The sequence below is a fragment of the Phyllobates terribilis genome, unplaced genomic scaffold (assembly GCF_046119375.1).
Source record: "Phyllobates terribilis strain yellow unplaced genomic scaffold, ASM4611937v1 Scaffold_2__4_contigs__length_985480577, whole genome shotgun sequence".
Lineage (NCBI taxonomy): Eukaryota > Metazoa > Chordata > Amphibia > Anura > Dendrobatidae > Phyllobates > Phyllobates terribilis.
In genome coordinates this window covers 814,558,824-814,575,246 of record NW_027362762.1, presented here as the reverse complement: position 1 = coordinate 814,575,246, position 16,423 = coordinate 814,558,824, and the positions used below count along the sequence as shown (strand labels likewise).

The window sequence follows — 16,423 nt, the reverse complement described above, 5'->3', positions numbered from 1 at the left end:
CTTCACTATCACATCCGCATTTATCTAGATTTGTGATTTCAAGATTTTGTGTACACATTGTGCCAATTGTATGCAGACTGATATGTTTGTTTGTTTATTCCTTTTACATTTCCTTTCTTTTTATTTTGTTCAACATACTAACAATTGATACATTTGTTGTATGCAGATAACCTTGATAAAGGCTTTTGATAGCCGAAACGTTGGTTTGAAGTCTGTCTGACTATTTTGGCAATAAATTTGGAAAATTTCAAACAAGTCGTTTATTACGGACTCTATACTGTGCCTATGTGTTACTCTAATTATTATAGGACTGGATATTAGACAGGAGGATGGAGAACACAGTTATTTTAATGCAAGTTTTTGGTAATTCCTCATCTTCCAATAAAATAATTCTAATAATTGTGCTTTATTATACATCTGATACAATGCTTGTAACAATCATTGATGAAATCTATTGTACCAGTAAAATTATGTTGGGGGTAATAGGTAAATGGGACAAGTTTAGTTAGCTCTGATTTACTACCACATTATGTTATACACTAGGAAGAAATGATAATTGGTTACTTACGCCAAGGGACCCTCATTGCGAAGTATCTGGCTTGCACAGTCTAAAGTGTTCTTATATTTGTGAGCCTCCAATCCCTGGTAATCAGAACACAGTGACCACATAACACATTATATAGGAACAGAATAATCACCAAATATATTGTCAACATAATCAATAAATTATATTCGGGCTTCGCTCAGATTAGTGGGTTTAGGTTTCCATCAGGGCTTCCTATTGTATTAAAAACCCCAGCACTAGAGAAAACCATAATATAAGTTAATTGGATTTTTTAGGATCCATTTGAGAAGTTGCCATGGCTAGATTACATAAACTTTCCCAAATGTAAAACGTCAAAGAGCATTTTAATTTCAAGCTTGCTCATTGTATATCTAAAAGTTTATCGATCTTTAATATTTTGTGCAATAATTCTTCAGTTTCTAAGATCTTTGTCCATAGTCACTGAATGGAAACCTTCATTGTATAATTGCAGTCGATGAATGATCGAATCAGAAATTTAAGGTGTATACTTTGTATTCTGTTGATAATTCTACAAGAGTGCAGCAGATCTGCACATGGAATAGTCCCGCTCATAATGGGGAAAATGCATGGCTTTTCTATGCAGAATTCATGCAAATAATGAGCTTCCTGTAGATTTCAAAAATCGACAAAATTCAAATTGTGCTGATTTTTTGCTCTTCATGTATGAAATACCCCATTCATTTGCACTTGATACATAAGGTCAGCGGATTTGATGAAGAATTAGGCTGTGTCCATGCGTAAATCCTCATCAAGTGATCAACACAGCCATGTACCCAAGCAGTCTCCATATCCATTCTATGGGTACCATTAAATCCCCATACAATAACTTAAAACCACAAGGAACTGATGCCAAAAGCAAATATGAAAACTACAGAACCATTAAAATGCACAGTAAATTTATAATTTTTGTAAATGGAAACACCAAAACATCAAAATGTTATGGTCCAGCAGTAGGGCTGCCACCAGGATATTCAGGGCCCCATACTGGCAAAATTTTCAGGCCCCCTTGAGACTCTGCCCAGGCTCCACCCCGGCTTTGCCTGGGGGAATGGGAGGTCGGAAGGGTGAGTGTGTAGGCGGGCACATGCATCTCATCACTTCCGGACCCTCAACTCCTGCATATAATGTGGCATAATGAACAGGGGCTCCCGGCAGCTTAGGAACAGAAGGCGGGCCGGCAGCGTCTGACGTCACTGATGTTTGACACAGCTAGCCCCCTCTGCCGTGGCCATACAATGTAAGTAGCTGCGGCAGTGAGTAACTGGGACCCCGGGGCTTAATAAAGCAAAGTAATTAGCCCAGGCCCCAGCGTGCCACGCAGTCGGCCAGACCGCTTATACAGAGGCTCAGCAGGACTGCCTCAGCGCAGGCTGCCATCATGTCTCACCCAGTCTGGGCCCCACACACCAGTAATGGCAGTAATGCCCTAATGGTGGCCCTGTCCAGCAGTATTTACCACCTATCCATGCAAGGATCCTGCCAAATTACAAGATCAATACGTGCCAGGAGATGGGACCATGTCAAATAACCAAAGCGCTTGCAAACAGGATTTAACCTGCACTGATAATAAAGTCATTACCTGCATCCTGGTCTTGATAACATCTAGAGGTGTATTACCAAAGACGCTCGCAGCCCCAGCAATGGCACCGAATGTTCCTGTAATAATAGGATTAATTGGCCTTTGGGGATCATCACCTAAAACCAGAAGCACAGTTACATGTAATAAATAGGCAAAGGATGGACAATCTTACAGAAAGAAAGCAAATATCCGGTGTCTGTAACATCTGGTAGTGACTGGTGACACAATGAAGTCAACTTTCCCGGCAGAGTGTCAGAACATCAAGCACCGATTAATGAGGTAGTCTCCTAATCAGCATCATATTGTTAGCTAAATGTGATGAAAATGAAAGGATATACAGTTAGGTCCATATATATTTGGACAGAGACAACATTTTTCTAATTTTGGTTCTAGACATTACCACAATGAATTTTAAACAAAACAATTCGGATGTAGTTGAAGTTCAGACTTTCAGCTTTCATTTGAGGGTATCCACATTAAAATTGGATGAAGGGTTTAGGAGTTTCAGCTCCTTAACATGTGCCACCCTGTTTTTAAAGGGACCAAAAGTAATTGGACAGATTAAATAATTGTAAATAAAATGTTCATTTCTAGTACTTGGTTGAAAACCCTTTGTTGGCAATGAAGTCTTGAACTCATGGACATCACCAGACGCTGTGTTTCCTCCTTTTTGAGGCTCTGCCAGGCCTTCACTGCGGTGGTTTTCAGTTGCTGTTTGTTTGTGGGCCTTTCTGTCTGAAGTTTAGTCTTTAACAAGTGAAATGCATGCTCAATTGGGTTGAGATCAGGTGACTGACTTGGCCATTCAAGAATATTCCACTTTTTTGCTTTAATAAACTCCTGTGTTGCTTTGGTCGTCGTTTCATACTACATATGGACAATGACCCAAAACATAAAGCCAATCAGTTTGGCTGCATTTGGCTGGATCTTAGCACACAGTATGGCTCTGAATACATCAGAATTCATTCGGCTGCTTCTGTCCTGTGTCACATCATCAATAAACACTAGTGACCCAGTGCCACTGGCAGCCATGCATGCCCAAGCCATCACACTGCCTCTGCCGTGTTTTACAGATGATGTGGTAAGCTTTGGATCATGAGCTGTGCCACGCCTTCGCCATACTTTTCTCTTTCCATCATTCTGGTAGAGGTTGATCTTGGTTTCATCTTTTCAAAGAATGTTCTTCCAGAACTGTGCTGGCTTTTTTTAGATGTTTTTCAGCAAAGGCCAGTCTAGCCTTTTTATTCTTGATGCTTATGAGTGGCTTGCACCGTGCAGTGAACCCTCTGTATTTACTTTCATGCAGTCTTCTCTTTATGGTAGATTTGGATATTGATACGCCTACCTCCTGGAGAGTGTTGCTCACTCGGCTGGCTATTGTGAAGGGGTTTCTCTTCACCATGGAGATTATTCTGCGATCATCCACCACTGTTGTTTTCCGTGGGCGCCCAGGTCTTTTTGCATTGATGAGTTCACCAGTGCTTTCTTTCTTTCTCAGGATGTACCAAACTGTAGATTTTGCCACTCCTAATATTGTAGCAATTCCTCGGATGGTTTTTTTCTGTTTTTGCAGCTTAAGGATGGCTTGTTATACCTGCATGGAGAGCTCCTTTGACCACATGTTTACTTCACAGCAAAACCTTCCAAATGCAAGCACCACACCTCAAATCAACTCCAGGCCTTTTATCTGCTTAATTGAGAATGACATAACAAAGGGATTGCCCACACCTGTCCATGAAATAGCCTTGGAGTCAATTGTCCAATTACTTTTGGTCCGTTTAAAAACAGGGTGGCAGATGTTAAGGAGCTGAAACTCCTAAACCGTTCATCCAATTTTAATGTGGATACCCTCAAATGAAAGCTGAAAGTCTGAACCTCAACTGCATCTGAATTATTTTGTTTAAAATTCATTGTGTTAATGTCTAGAACCAAAATTAGAAAAATGTTGTTTCTGTCCAAATATATATGGACCTAACTGTATAATTCTGATGTGGATCACAGAAGAAAATGTATCAGTCTTTTATGAATCATATAAAGTACAATGAGATGACTCCAAAAATCAGCCAGAAAGCAGGTTTTGGAGAGAACATTGAAAGCAAATCCCTTACCTAGACTTTTTTACAGACAGACAATCTGAATATAAAACATGAAAAATTAAAAGGGTTTTCCAGGGAAGCGTTTTTAACCAGTCAGGCAATTCATGCGGCAAAAAAAAAAGTGGCAACTTGATTCGCCACCTGGCTACACGAATGCAGGCCGGTATATCATTTCCTGAGACAGTCACATGTTTCACAGAAAATATACTTTCGTTCCCGGTCAAGACTAGTCCAGCTCCGCCCGTCACCAGCTCCTCCCAGCACTGCTAGAGGTGATTGACAGGTCTCCCCTTCTGTACATGCAAGGGACCAGTCAATCATCTGCAGCAACGCTAAGAAGGGCCTGCCAGGGGTGGAGACCGAGGAGTCTGCTCTCCAGCTATGGTCCCCGGCTGGATCTTCAAAGTCTCTTCACCGAGAATAGCATAAATGGCGGCAATTCCTGCAGCCTGTAGATTGGGCAGCATGAATTGACAGATAGGTTCCCTCTAAAGTACTAGAAGAAATCGTGCTCACCCTCCTCGTTCCCTGCAGGTCCCATTATGGCACAGAAGTAGTAGCCCCTACTGCTTTCTGGTCCCATCCTTGACACACAGGAACTGGCCGAAAACACACTCTCCGTCAATCACCGGCTGAGTCTATTTTTTTTTTATAAAGGAGTCTGAGGCATTTAAAGAAAAAAAATCCCTTTATAGGTTCTCATACATGTTCTATAGCTGTCCTACATCTCCCGGCGACCCCATACACATGCATGCCACGCTCTTCAGAGCGTGCATGTGTTTTCAATTAGAGAGGAGAGTAAGCTGCTGGCAGAGACCTCTGGCGACAGCTTATCTGCCCTGAAAATAATAGTCTTCAAATTCAACATGCTTGACCCAAATTTCCCAAAATATTACTTGTCAAAGGAGAGTTGGAAGATCCCTGTGCACACATATATGATATAGGGGCCATAACAATAGTCACATAATAACCTGAATACATCCATTTTTCCGTATGGTTACACTATTAAACAATAGACATTGGATAAATACATAAAACTGCTAACACGGACACTAAAGCCTAAATAATTTTTTTTGTGACAAGTAAGATTCACTACCCATTTTTAGCATGACGATCCGCCATCTATTACTCGGCCTTCAACCCTATAACCCTTTATGCTGCGGAGCAAAAACATCTCTGCCATCAGATCAATTTTCAGCACTCTCCTGCGTCACTGTAATTGTCACTCAATTTTTCCAGGTTTCCAGTTTTAGTCTAAATCCTATAAACTATTTTATTTTATTCATGGCTTATATCAAGTTATGTGTTTTATTAGTACATTGTATATATTAGTGTTGCTATCTATATAACACATTTAACCAATATACTACTCACCTAGGTACCAGTTACGTAGTGAGGTCATGACATAAAACCGGATTGCTTGGTTGGAGCCCTGCTTTAAAATAGTGGGGGTTAGTCCTTGATATGTTCCACGTAGTCCTGTATGGCAAGAGACACATGGACATTAATCTTTATGATCAACACATATATTTTCATAAAGTTTCTCAGTGTACTTGTATTACAGATTAATATAAGGAATATTTGCACAATGTAACTGTACAACACATAGCTGAATACAAAATGGACAAAATGTATTTTCACACATTTCCTCTGCTCTTTATGATATCCTACTGCTTTCTAATAACTTGAACCCACCTTGCTCTCTAATAATTTCACGCACTCCATGGACGAAGCCCCGATACCGCGGTGCAGAAGAGGCCTGGTCATGGATGAACTTCACCTGCCATGGAAATAACTGGTTGAATACCCGTGATAGAGATAATATTCCATATTTATCCTAAAGCTCCAAACAAATATGGAGTCAGCTGTAAATTTTTAGGAATTCAACTGCACAATTTTACCAATCACCTGGGAAGCTTGTTGTCAATAGGCTCCTTCTCTCACAAATAAAAAAAAAAAAAAAAAAAGCAAACACCCTTTCCAGAAAATTTAGGGTTTAGTTGATAGAAGATCTATCCTACTGTTCACAATTATGGTATTTTGCAATCTGCAGTATTTCAGTTTTACGCCATAAGTGTCTCTCGTAGCAGTGAAACTTATCGTCAAAAGCCACAAGTTAAAATTGAGGTTCTTGCTGTGGATATTCGGAAAAAGTAAAACCTTGAGAGAGAAAGTTTGCACCATGTGAAGGTAAAAATATCTCATAGGATCCATGAAGGCTGTTACTACAGAAGCAAGAAAAAAAATTCAGCTCACCCTTGATGGAAACCAGGCAAGTTTCTGATGTGGAGAAGCCCAGAGTCTCGTCTCATTGGTATCCCTTGTGAAGGAAGAGAGTCCAGCTTCAATCCATAAAATCAAATCCTTTATTTCATGATTAAAATAGATATGGCAACACTAAAATATATAAAGCTATAGGCATGATTGCACCCCTCATCCCCAATCATGCCTAGGCATAATTTAGTGTTGCCATATCTATTTTAATCATGAAATAAAGGATTTGATTTTATGGATTGAAGCTGGACTCATCTCTTCCTTCACAATGCGGTTACTACACCAGAAAAGATACAGCCCTTAGCGTAATAATGCAAGTTAGCACAGAAAACATTAAAATGGGACCATGGGAGTAACATACGCCAGACTTATGTGAGCGACAGCTGGGAGGGGAAGAGTAAAGTGTGTGCGCACACACATGGGGAAGGGGGGATGAACATCTACAGCCCCATGGATGATTAGTTGCTATGTTTGAATTCCCATCCGGATTTATAGTAGTAAGAGCACAAACAGCTAATATAAAAGGAAGACTCACAGCTGAATGGGAAGTGTTACCATAGACATGGCAAAAGCACATACCTTAATAGTTTCCATCGGACATACGATGAGAATCGCCTCGGACACACCAGCCCCTAAGCCACACAGAAAACTGGCCTTTCCATCCAATTTCCCCGTGGAACTCCTTGCAAAGTTACTGAGGAACTCAAATGTGCCAAATCTGAAAAGAACACATCATGGAGAAAGAACTAAATTATATCTGGAGTTCTCTTTGACCACAATAATAAGGACATGGCTAAAGTCTATTGACACCTTTTGGATTAACGTACACATACTCTTTAGGCCTCATTCAGACACTCTTGTTTTATCCAAGATTTTTACAGACTGACCACATACCCATTATAATCTATGTGGCTATTCACAAGTCCGTTGCTGTTTGTGGACTGCGTGACTTCAAAAAAATCATGGCCACACATCCATTTTTTGATCCAAGTCATGGATCTAAATTACCCATACCAGTGTAGGAGTCCGTGAAAACCAAGAACAGCACAAAGATCAGTGTGTAATGAGTGATTCACACTGTAATGAATAGGAGAAGCTTCTCAGATTTGGTTTTTATTTCTCCATACGAGAAAACCAGAGATGAAACACTGATAAAAACTGACACACTGACCAAATACTGATGAAAATCAGAACCAAGACACTGTAGAACAATCTATGTTTTTATGTACAAGAAAAATCAAGGATGTCTGAATGAGGCCTTACATAGCTATTGGCCACATACTCAACATTGTAACTCACATTCAGGTTAGGTTAAGGCTGTATTCACACATGTGACTGTTACTATCCAAGAAAAGTGGACTTTTTTCCTCAGGTGTTATCCCAGCTGTGTCAGGTTTTTTTCTCCCCTGAAGCAGGTAGACTGTCTGAACTATTGGTTGTTATCTATTGTCTCTTACCAATGGATCAGTTAAAAACTGCTGAAACGCTGAAGTACAAAGTCTGACTTTCAGGCTTCATCCGTGTTTCATGGTTCTCCAAAGACTTTAGAGGGAACCAGTCATGTGAAAAAACGTTTTTAACCTGCACGTTAATAGCGTTATGAACCTGCCCAGTGCCTGTACTTAGAGCTCTACTGCCCGAAGGAAAATAACTTTATTCCTCCCGGTAGCAATCGAGTTTCAGTAACAGGGTTGGCGCCGACACGGTACCAGCCTGTGTTTAGAGAGTGGCGGCTGTAACCGTGCTCCCCACACTGACTGACAGTCGACTGCTGTTCCTGCTGTCAGTCAGTGCCGGGGGGGCTCTATACACTGAGCGGTGACTGAATCTGCTCCGGTGTTGACCCGTGACTCAAACCTAAACACTGTGGGGAGTTCCAAGTGCAGGCGCCGAGCAGGTTCAGGACACTATTAACCTGCAGATTAACCCCCATAGCTGCAGGTTAATAGTGGTTTTGTGTTTTGTTTTTTTTTTTTTTCACGTGACAGGTTCCCTTAATAGGGAATTTGTCACCACGTTTTTCCTCCCTCATCTGAGAGCAGCATAATATAGGAAAATAGACCCCGATTCCAGCAATGTATCACTTAGTTTACTGGCTGCAGCAGTCGTGACAGAGTTTTTAGATGTAGTATGTAGTAGAGCTCAGAAGTCTAACCCTGCCCACACCACAGCTCTGTATACATTGTATATAGACAGTTAGCTGATTATCAAAAGTAGGGGGCGTGGTAGGACAGTGATCATCTCCTGGTGACAAAAGCTTCATTGTATTAAAACAACAGCACACAGCCGAATAAGTGACACATTACTGAAATGTGTGCCTCAGCCCCTACATCATGCTGTCCTCAGATTACATAGAAGAAACCTGCTAACAGATTCCCTTTAAGGCCACGGCCCCACTATCAGTATTTGGTCAGTATTTTTTCTCAGGAGTGGGAGCCAAAACCAGGCGAGGAACAATCAGAGAAAAGATATAATAGAAACAAGTCACCAATTCTGCATTTAATCACCCTCTCCTGGTTTTGGCTCCCACTCCTGAGAAAAAATCCTGACCGAATACGGATAGTGGGGCTGTGGCCTAAATGGCAGAGTCTGATCTTCACGATGGATGAGAACAGGACCTGCTCAGAGTCTCACGGACCAGTGACAGATCAGTTTTTAAAACGTGTGTATGGATCAATGAAAATCTTTAGGTCCTTGTGAGCTCTCTGAGAAAAATAAGGACATGTTGCACAAATATGTGAATGTATAATAAGTGCTAATGCAGTCTGGCAGCAGCCCATTTCCCAGGAGAAAAAAAAGGAAAGTTAAAATTTGACAACTCCGGATCCTTCTTTTTCTCAAGATCATTTGACGCAGAAGAAACATGAGTGCCTCATACACACTGGATGGTTGCCCGGTCTCATCGAAATTAGCCACATTTTTATAGAAGGACATAGGTTATATTAAGGCCATCCAAAAATGTAATCAGAACACCTGATCATTGGGAGAACCCTGACCTAGGCATAGATTTTCATTATAGCATTACATGGCAACCATTGAAATGAATGTACATGTACCATAGACAGTGGGTCATCCATAGTGAATCTTAATTCTGGCATCCACCTGCCCTGACAGAACCTATAGACAGTAGATGTATGTCTCTCCTTCCCTCCTCTTACCTCACTGCAGACTTAGGAATGGATCCATAAAGCAATGAGCTGAGACCGCGGTATAACCCTCTGACTCCATGGTCCTGTACAGTGAGTGTGACGCAGTGACCTGCGGAGAGAGAAGACGTCACAGACGCTCTATATGGACTTCAGATCAGACACTTGAAATAGTTCTCTTGCATGTAAGAGAGATATTTATCATGCAGAAAATGGCAGCTCCCCCCCCCCCCCCGTATACTTCCAACTTGTTGTAAAGGGTCCCTTGACAATAAGGTGATCAGAGAGTGCCCCCCTTGCAGAGACCCCCAATTGCCATCTTTCATAAAGCCATGCAGCACATTTTCAGATTCACAGCAGCGCCACCACAGGGAAAGTGAAGCATTACACATTGTCCATTTTACTCGTTGAGCTGTCTGTGTAATGTAGGACAGGACAGATCCTCCAGAATAAGACGTTCCTGTTAACCAATGGCTACTAGGGCAAGAGATCCCGACCAGAAGACTCAATCAACTCAGAATTCACAAATAGGGAATAAAAGTGTTTTCTCAGCTGGATAAGCCCTTAACGGTAAAGTGACCGTGAATCACCACTCCGACAGGTTTAAAGGTGTCAGAAATTCTATAATTATGGCAGTGACATTATATCATGGAAAGCGCGTTACTGACAAGTGTGTGCTATGTAGAAATAAAAAAAAAAAAAAAAAAATTCTCGGTAGAGCAGTGCGCACCGGTCAGTCCCACAGAATGCACAAATGGGATACATCCTTCTATAATAATATATTATATTTATACCCAATGTGGTCCAGTCTCTATTATTCTCCTGTTCTGCATAGCTGGGAATGTGCTAGATTCATTTTGTTCATACTCCGTTCTATTCCTGAATTTTTCACATTGACAAAATTTGCCCATAGACATAGAATCATAGAATCATAGAATGGTAGAGTTGGAAGGGACCTCCTGGGTCATCTGGTCCAACCCCCTGCTCAAAGCAGGATTCACTAGATCATCTCAGACAGATGTCTGTCCAGCCTCTGTTTGAAGACGTCCATTGAAGGGGAACTCACCACCTCTCGTGGCAGCCTGTTCCACTCATTGATCACCCTAACTGTCAAAAAGTTTTTTCTAATATCTAATCTGTGTCTCCTCCCATTCAGTTTCATCCCATTGCTTCTAGTCTTTCCTTGTCACCAATCATACAGCCGCCAGCCTCCCCATAAAGATGCCCATTTGACCAAAACAAACATGCAACTCCATGATCGCATGATATGAAGCTCAAAACACTTCTGAATAGGGGATAGCTATAATCCCAGCTATCTGATTGCCATTTGTCAGGGTTACCTGTCGTCATTAGATCTCTCCTAAAAAGAAAGAAGATAAACCCGCTATTGGAGGTGGATACCCTATAAGTCAGCACCCGACCTTTAATAAGTGTTATTCCAAGTCATGTTACATTAGCACACAAACACATAGAAAGTTATCCTGGATTTTATTTGAAGTGTTGATTTTTGCCGGTTTCTTCATCGGATTACCTTTCTTAGCAGGACACTTGCCGTGCTCCATCAAGGAGACAGGACGGTTACACATAATCAGTTCTGACAGTCAGCGAGACACCCTGACAGCACAGCTGGACGGCTTTACTTGTTTGTGCAATGATGCATGGCCCAGCCGCCCCTGCAGATCCATCAGCCAAGCCGCCATACCAGGAGTCAGCGCCGATGGCTTTGTGCACTCAGGACATATGGACTATGTGACACATTCATGTTCCATAGATTTATATAACTAAAGCTAAAAAATACTCAATGTAATGTCCTAATATTGTAATAAAATTTGGCTCAAAATATATATATATATCCATATGTATGTGTGAATACCCACATTAATCCGAGTTCTAAACGGGGTTGCCCAACTTAAAGGCAAAATAAAAGGAATTACATACACACATGTATATTACAAATATGGATATACACTGCTCAAAAAAAATAAAGAGAACACTTAAACAACACAATGTAACTCCAAGTCAATAACACTTCAGGTGAAATCTACCTGTCCAGTTATGAAGCAACACTGATTGTGAATCTATTTCTCCTGCTGTTGTGCAAATGGAACAGACAACTAGTAGAAGTGATCGGCAATTAGCAAGATACCCCCTATAATGGAGTGGTTCTGCAGGTGGTGACCACAGACCATTTCTCTGTTCTTATCCTTTTTGGCTGTTTTGGTCACTTTTTCATTTTGCCATTGCTCTCACCCCTAGAGGTACAGTAGCATGAGGCGGTGTCTACAGTACAACCCACAGAAGTTGCTCATGTAGTGCAGTTCATCCAGGATGGCACATCAGTGCGAGCTGTGGCAAGAAGCATAGCTGTGTCTGTCAGCACAGTGTCCAGAGCATGGAGCAGATACCAGGAGATGTGGAGGGAGCCATAGGAGGCCAACAACCCAGCAGCAGGACCGTTACCTCCTCCTTTGTGCACGGAGGAACGGGAGGAGCACTACCAGAGCCCTGCAAAATGACCTCCAGCAGGTCACAAATGTGCATGTGTCTGCACAAACGGTTAGAAACCGACTCCATGAGGGTGGTATGAGGGCTTGACGTCCACAGATGGGGGTTGTGCTCACAGCCCAACACCGTGCAGGACGCTTGGCATTTGCCACAGAACACCAGGATTGGCAAGGTCGCCACTGGCGCCCTGTGCTCTTCACAGATGAAAGCAGGTTCACACTGAGCACATGTGACAGACGTGACAGAGTCTGGAGACGCCGTGGAGAGCGATCTGCTGCCTGCAACATCCTTCAGCATGACCAGTTTGGCAGTGGGTCAGTAATGGTGTGGGGTGGCATTTCTTTGGAGGGCCACACAGCCCTCCATGTGCTCGCCAGAGGTAGCCTGACTGCCATTAGGTACCGAGATGAGATCCTCAGACCCCTTGTAAGACCATATGCTGGTGCGGTTGGCCCTGGATTCCTCCTAATGCAGGACAATGTCAGACCTCATGTGGCTGGAGTGTGTCAGCAGTTCATGCAAGATGAAGGCATTTAAGCTATGGACTGGCCGGCCCGTTCCCCAGACCTGAATCCGATTGAGCACATCTGGGACATCATGTCTCGCTCCATCCACCAACATCACGTTGCACCACAGACTGTCCAGGAGTTGGCGGATGCTTTAGTGCAGGTCTGGGAGGAGATCCCACAGGAGACCATCCGCAACCTCATCAGGAGCATGTCCAGGCGTTGGAGGGAGGTCATACAGGCACGTGGAGGCCACACACAATACTGAGCCTCATTTTGACTTGTTTTAAGGACATTACATCAAAGTTGGATCAGCCTGTAGTGTGTTTTTCCACTTTAATTTTTTGGGGGAGTGACTACAAATCCAGGCCTCCATTGGTTAATAAATTTGATTTCCATTGATGATTTTGTTGTCAGCACATTCAACTTTGTACAGAACAAAGTATTCAATGAGAATATTTCATTCATTCAGATCTAGGATGTGTTATTTGAGTGTTCCTTTTATTTTTTTGAGCAGTGTATATAAATATATTATTATATATCAACGCTCCCTCAATATCCCGCCATCAGCTCCATATCCATACAGTTCAAGACAAGAGAGAATGTGACCATGGCGGTGTATAAAATGGGATGGCCGGCTGCTCATTTCAATAGCTATGTCAATCCCGTTTCTGTCTATGAATCAGCCATGGTAGAGAAGGAGGCTGGCTTAGCTACTGTAATGAGCAGTCAACCAGCCCCCTTCACGTACAGCACTAATGTGGGACCAAGACAGGAAGTTCTCTCATGTATTGAACCCAACATGAAAGTGAGCAGATCGTGAGATGAATGTGTTTTAGCAAGTTGTACATATATCTCAACATTAAAACATATAAATCCATTAACAACCACATGGCATTAATTATCCGACATTGAACATATCTACAAATGCACCGATAGCCCAGGTACTACAATGTAATCATCTTAATAAATCCTTACCTACACCTCGAAACCGAGGAGGATTGGCCCGCTCGTCCAGTTGAAGCTGGGTCTTGACGTATTCTGTAGGGAATGTGATGCATATTTCAATTCCTCCCGCGATTCCACCTGACAAATACAAAAATGACACCATCAGTGACATCCTTAACAACAATCTCGTAAGCAGATTGTCAAGACGAGAAATACAAGGGTGGGCTTAGAAAAATATATAAATTGGGCCTTACAAATGACTTTGCTGTCTGCACACAGCCATCTCTCCCAACTCCCCCCATACACATGAACACTCGGCTCAGACGAGCATTCAAGAGGTTATTTTTAAAATGGGGAGAGGAGAAAGCTGCTGTCACACAGATCTGACAGTGGCGTATATTCCCTGAAAACAAAAGTATTGAACTTTAATATATCTATTGCCCAATCCTTCTCTCGGCCCCCCAACATGGTCAATAGTCAGAAGGTCCTGACAGTAAAAGGGGTCAACATAGGAATATGGTATTATAATCATGACAAACCTTATAATTTCATATGCTTTATTAAAGCATATCAAACATGAAATATCCGCCTAATAAGCCGTAAATGTTTAAATCCGTGGTGGTTCAATTTCTAGGACCCCAACTGATGCAAAAAACAATGGAGGCCTAGCTTGAACTTTCTCTGTCAAGTATTTCTTTTAATGCTAGATAAAACTTTTTACTAACAGCATGTACTATAAAGATCTGTGTACTGCACCAACAGGCAGTACACTAGAGAAGAAGCCAATAGCATTTCCTGGAGTTCTCCATGTTTACATACAGAAAAAAAAAATTGGCAAAAATATAAAATTACATTACTGTATGTAATTAATCTAAAAAATAAAAGTCAACATGTTCTTACATTTACAGAATTAATTTTCTAGCTAGTATTGATTTACACCAGCATGTCCTTTCAGACTTGATTATTGTACAAAGTAATTACTGCAGTTTGCGTTTCTAGTAGAAATTAATTTTCTTGAGTAGCTGAATGATAAAACTCCACAGAATATATGAGTATTGTCACTTATGTGTGAATTCCTTCATTCAGCATAAGTGGTATTGGAAACTGCCCTTGAAAATCGCTCACTTTCAGGCTGCGTGCCCACTATGCATTTTTGCCTTGGAATTTCCGCAGCGAAAACACTTAAACGCTTGGTAGTACGTGCCCCATGGTCCCCAATGATAATCCGCATGTGCTGTGCACATGCTGCGGAAATTCCCGCTGCGGATTATCATTGCGGAAAAATCCGCAGCATGTCCATTATTTTGCGGACACGCAGCGCAATTGCCGCCATTGACATGCATTGGACCGCGTGACATCCGCATGACTACATGTTCACATGCGGATATTAAGCGATTCAATGTGCGGATGGTACCTGGGTCTGGAGAAGAGGAGACTCATCCAGACCCAGGTACCATAGTAACTGTTAAAAAAAAGAATTTAAAATAAAAAAATATACATTTTACTAACCTTCTCTCCGGTGCATCCTGGCTCCCTGGCGGCTCGCGATGGTGTAAAAGGACCTTCCATGACGTCATTTAGTCATGTGACAGGTCACGCGACCGCTGACGTCGGCAGTCATGTCACCAGTCACATGACTAAATGACATCATGGAAGGTCTTTTTACACCACCACGAGCCGTGCAAGAGACGGAACGCACCGGAGAGAAGACCGGGGAACATCAGAAGGTGAGTAATGTTTTTTTTTTTTTTATTATTATTATTATTTTTTACCATTTTCATTCTTTTTTTTTTTTAACTATTAACTTGGTCACACTATATAAATCCATGCCGGTTGCATGGATTTATATAGTTGTGAAGCACTTTTCTAAGTGATGCTAAAATCGCTTGGAAAACGCTTGATAACCCGCATGCGGAAATGCATGTGAAGAACGCTTGACAAACGCTTCTACCTGGCAGGAAAAACACATGTAAAATCCACATGCGTTTTTCCTGCCAGGGAGATGCAGAAAAAAAATCTTCAGCATTTCTGCATCGTGGGCACTTAACCTAAAGAGTAACCATTGTTTTAATTGTACAAATCAATAATACATGTGAAAATAAGAAACTTTATAATACAGCGGGTGAAATAAGTAGTGAACACGTCACCAATTTTCTAAGTAAATATATTTCTAAAAGTTGCTATTGACATGAAATTCTCACCAGATGTCAATAACAACCCATCCAATCCACACAGGCAGAGAAATCAAACCACAGATAGCCCAACACATAACTTAATTTATGAACATGTTCACACATGTGTTTTTTTTCTGCTGCAAATCTGCTAACTTTTCTCTGGTAGGAAAACAGCTGCGTTAACGCAGGTTTTGGTGTGTTTTTTTTGACCAACCATTACTTCCTATAGGTGAAAAAACACTGAAAGAAGTGACATGCTCTATTTTCCAAAAACAAAACCAAGTCACAAAATATGCAGCAAAACAAAAAAAAAAAAAAAAAAAAAAAAACACATGTGAACAGATAATGTTTACCCTCATTTTATCTTCATCATTCTGGTAGACTGCAGCAGATTTTTATCAGGAATGTTTCAGTACATTTGTCCATTCACCCTTCCTTCAAATTATATGAAGTTTGCCAGTGCAGTATGCTGAAAAACATCCCCACACCATGTTGTTCCCACCTCCAAACTTCACTGTTGGTATGGTGTTTTTAAGGTGATATGCAGTGCCTTTTGGTTTCCAAACATGATGTGTATTATTGCATCCAAAGAGTTCAATTTTGGTATCA

At 41.5% G+C, this 16,423-nt stretch overlaps 1 protein-coding gene across 1 annotated transcript in view; it reads right to left on the bottom strand.

Annotated features, from left to right (window-relative positions):
- The window catches only part of LOC141230916 (tricarboxylate transport protein, mitochondrial-like), a 29,528-nt gene that overhangs the window by 5,733 nt on the left and 7,372 nt on the right, over positions 1-16,423 (bottom strand). Inside the window, exons 2-8 of the mRNA XM_073667635.1 lie at positions 13,671-13,778; positions 9,694-9,793; positions 7,115-7,253; positions 5,957-6,041; positions 5,636-5,740; positions 2,166-2,281; positions 569-642 (exon numbers count right to left, since the gene is read on the bottom strand). Of these exons, the coding sequence (XP_073523736.1) occupies positions 569-642; positions 2,166-2,281; positions 5,636-5,740; positions 5,957-6,041; positions 7,115-7,253; positions 9,694-9,793; positions 13,671-13,778 (727 nt within the window). The remainder of the gene's footprint in view (positions 1-568; positions 643-2,165; positions 2,282-5,635; positions 5,741-5,956; positions 6,042-7,114; positions 7,254-9,693; positions 9,794-13,670; positions 13,779-16,423) is intronic.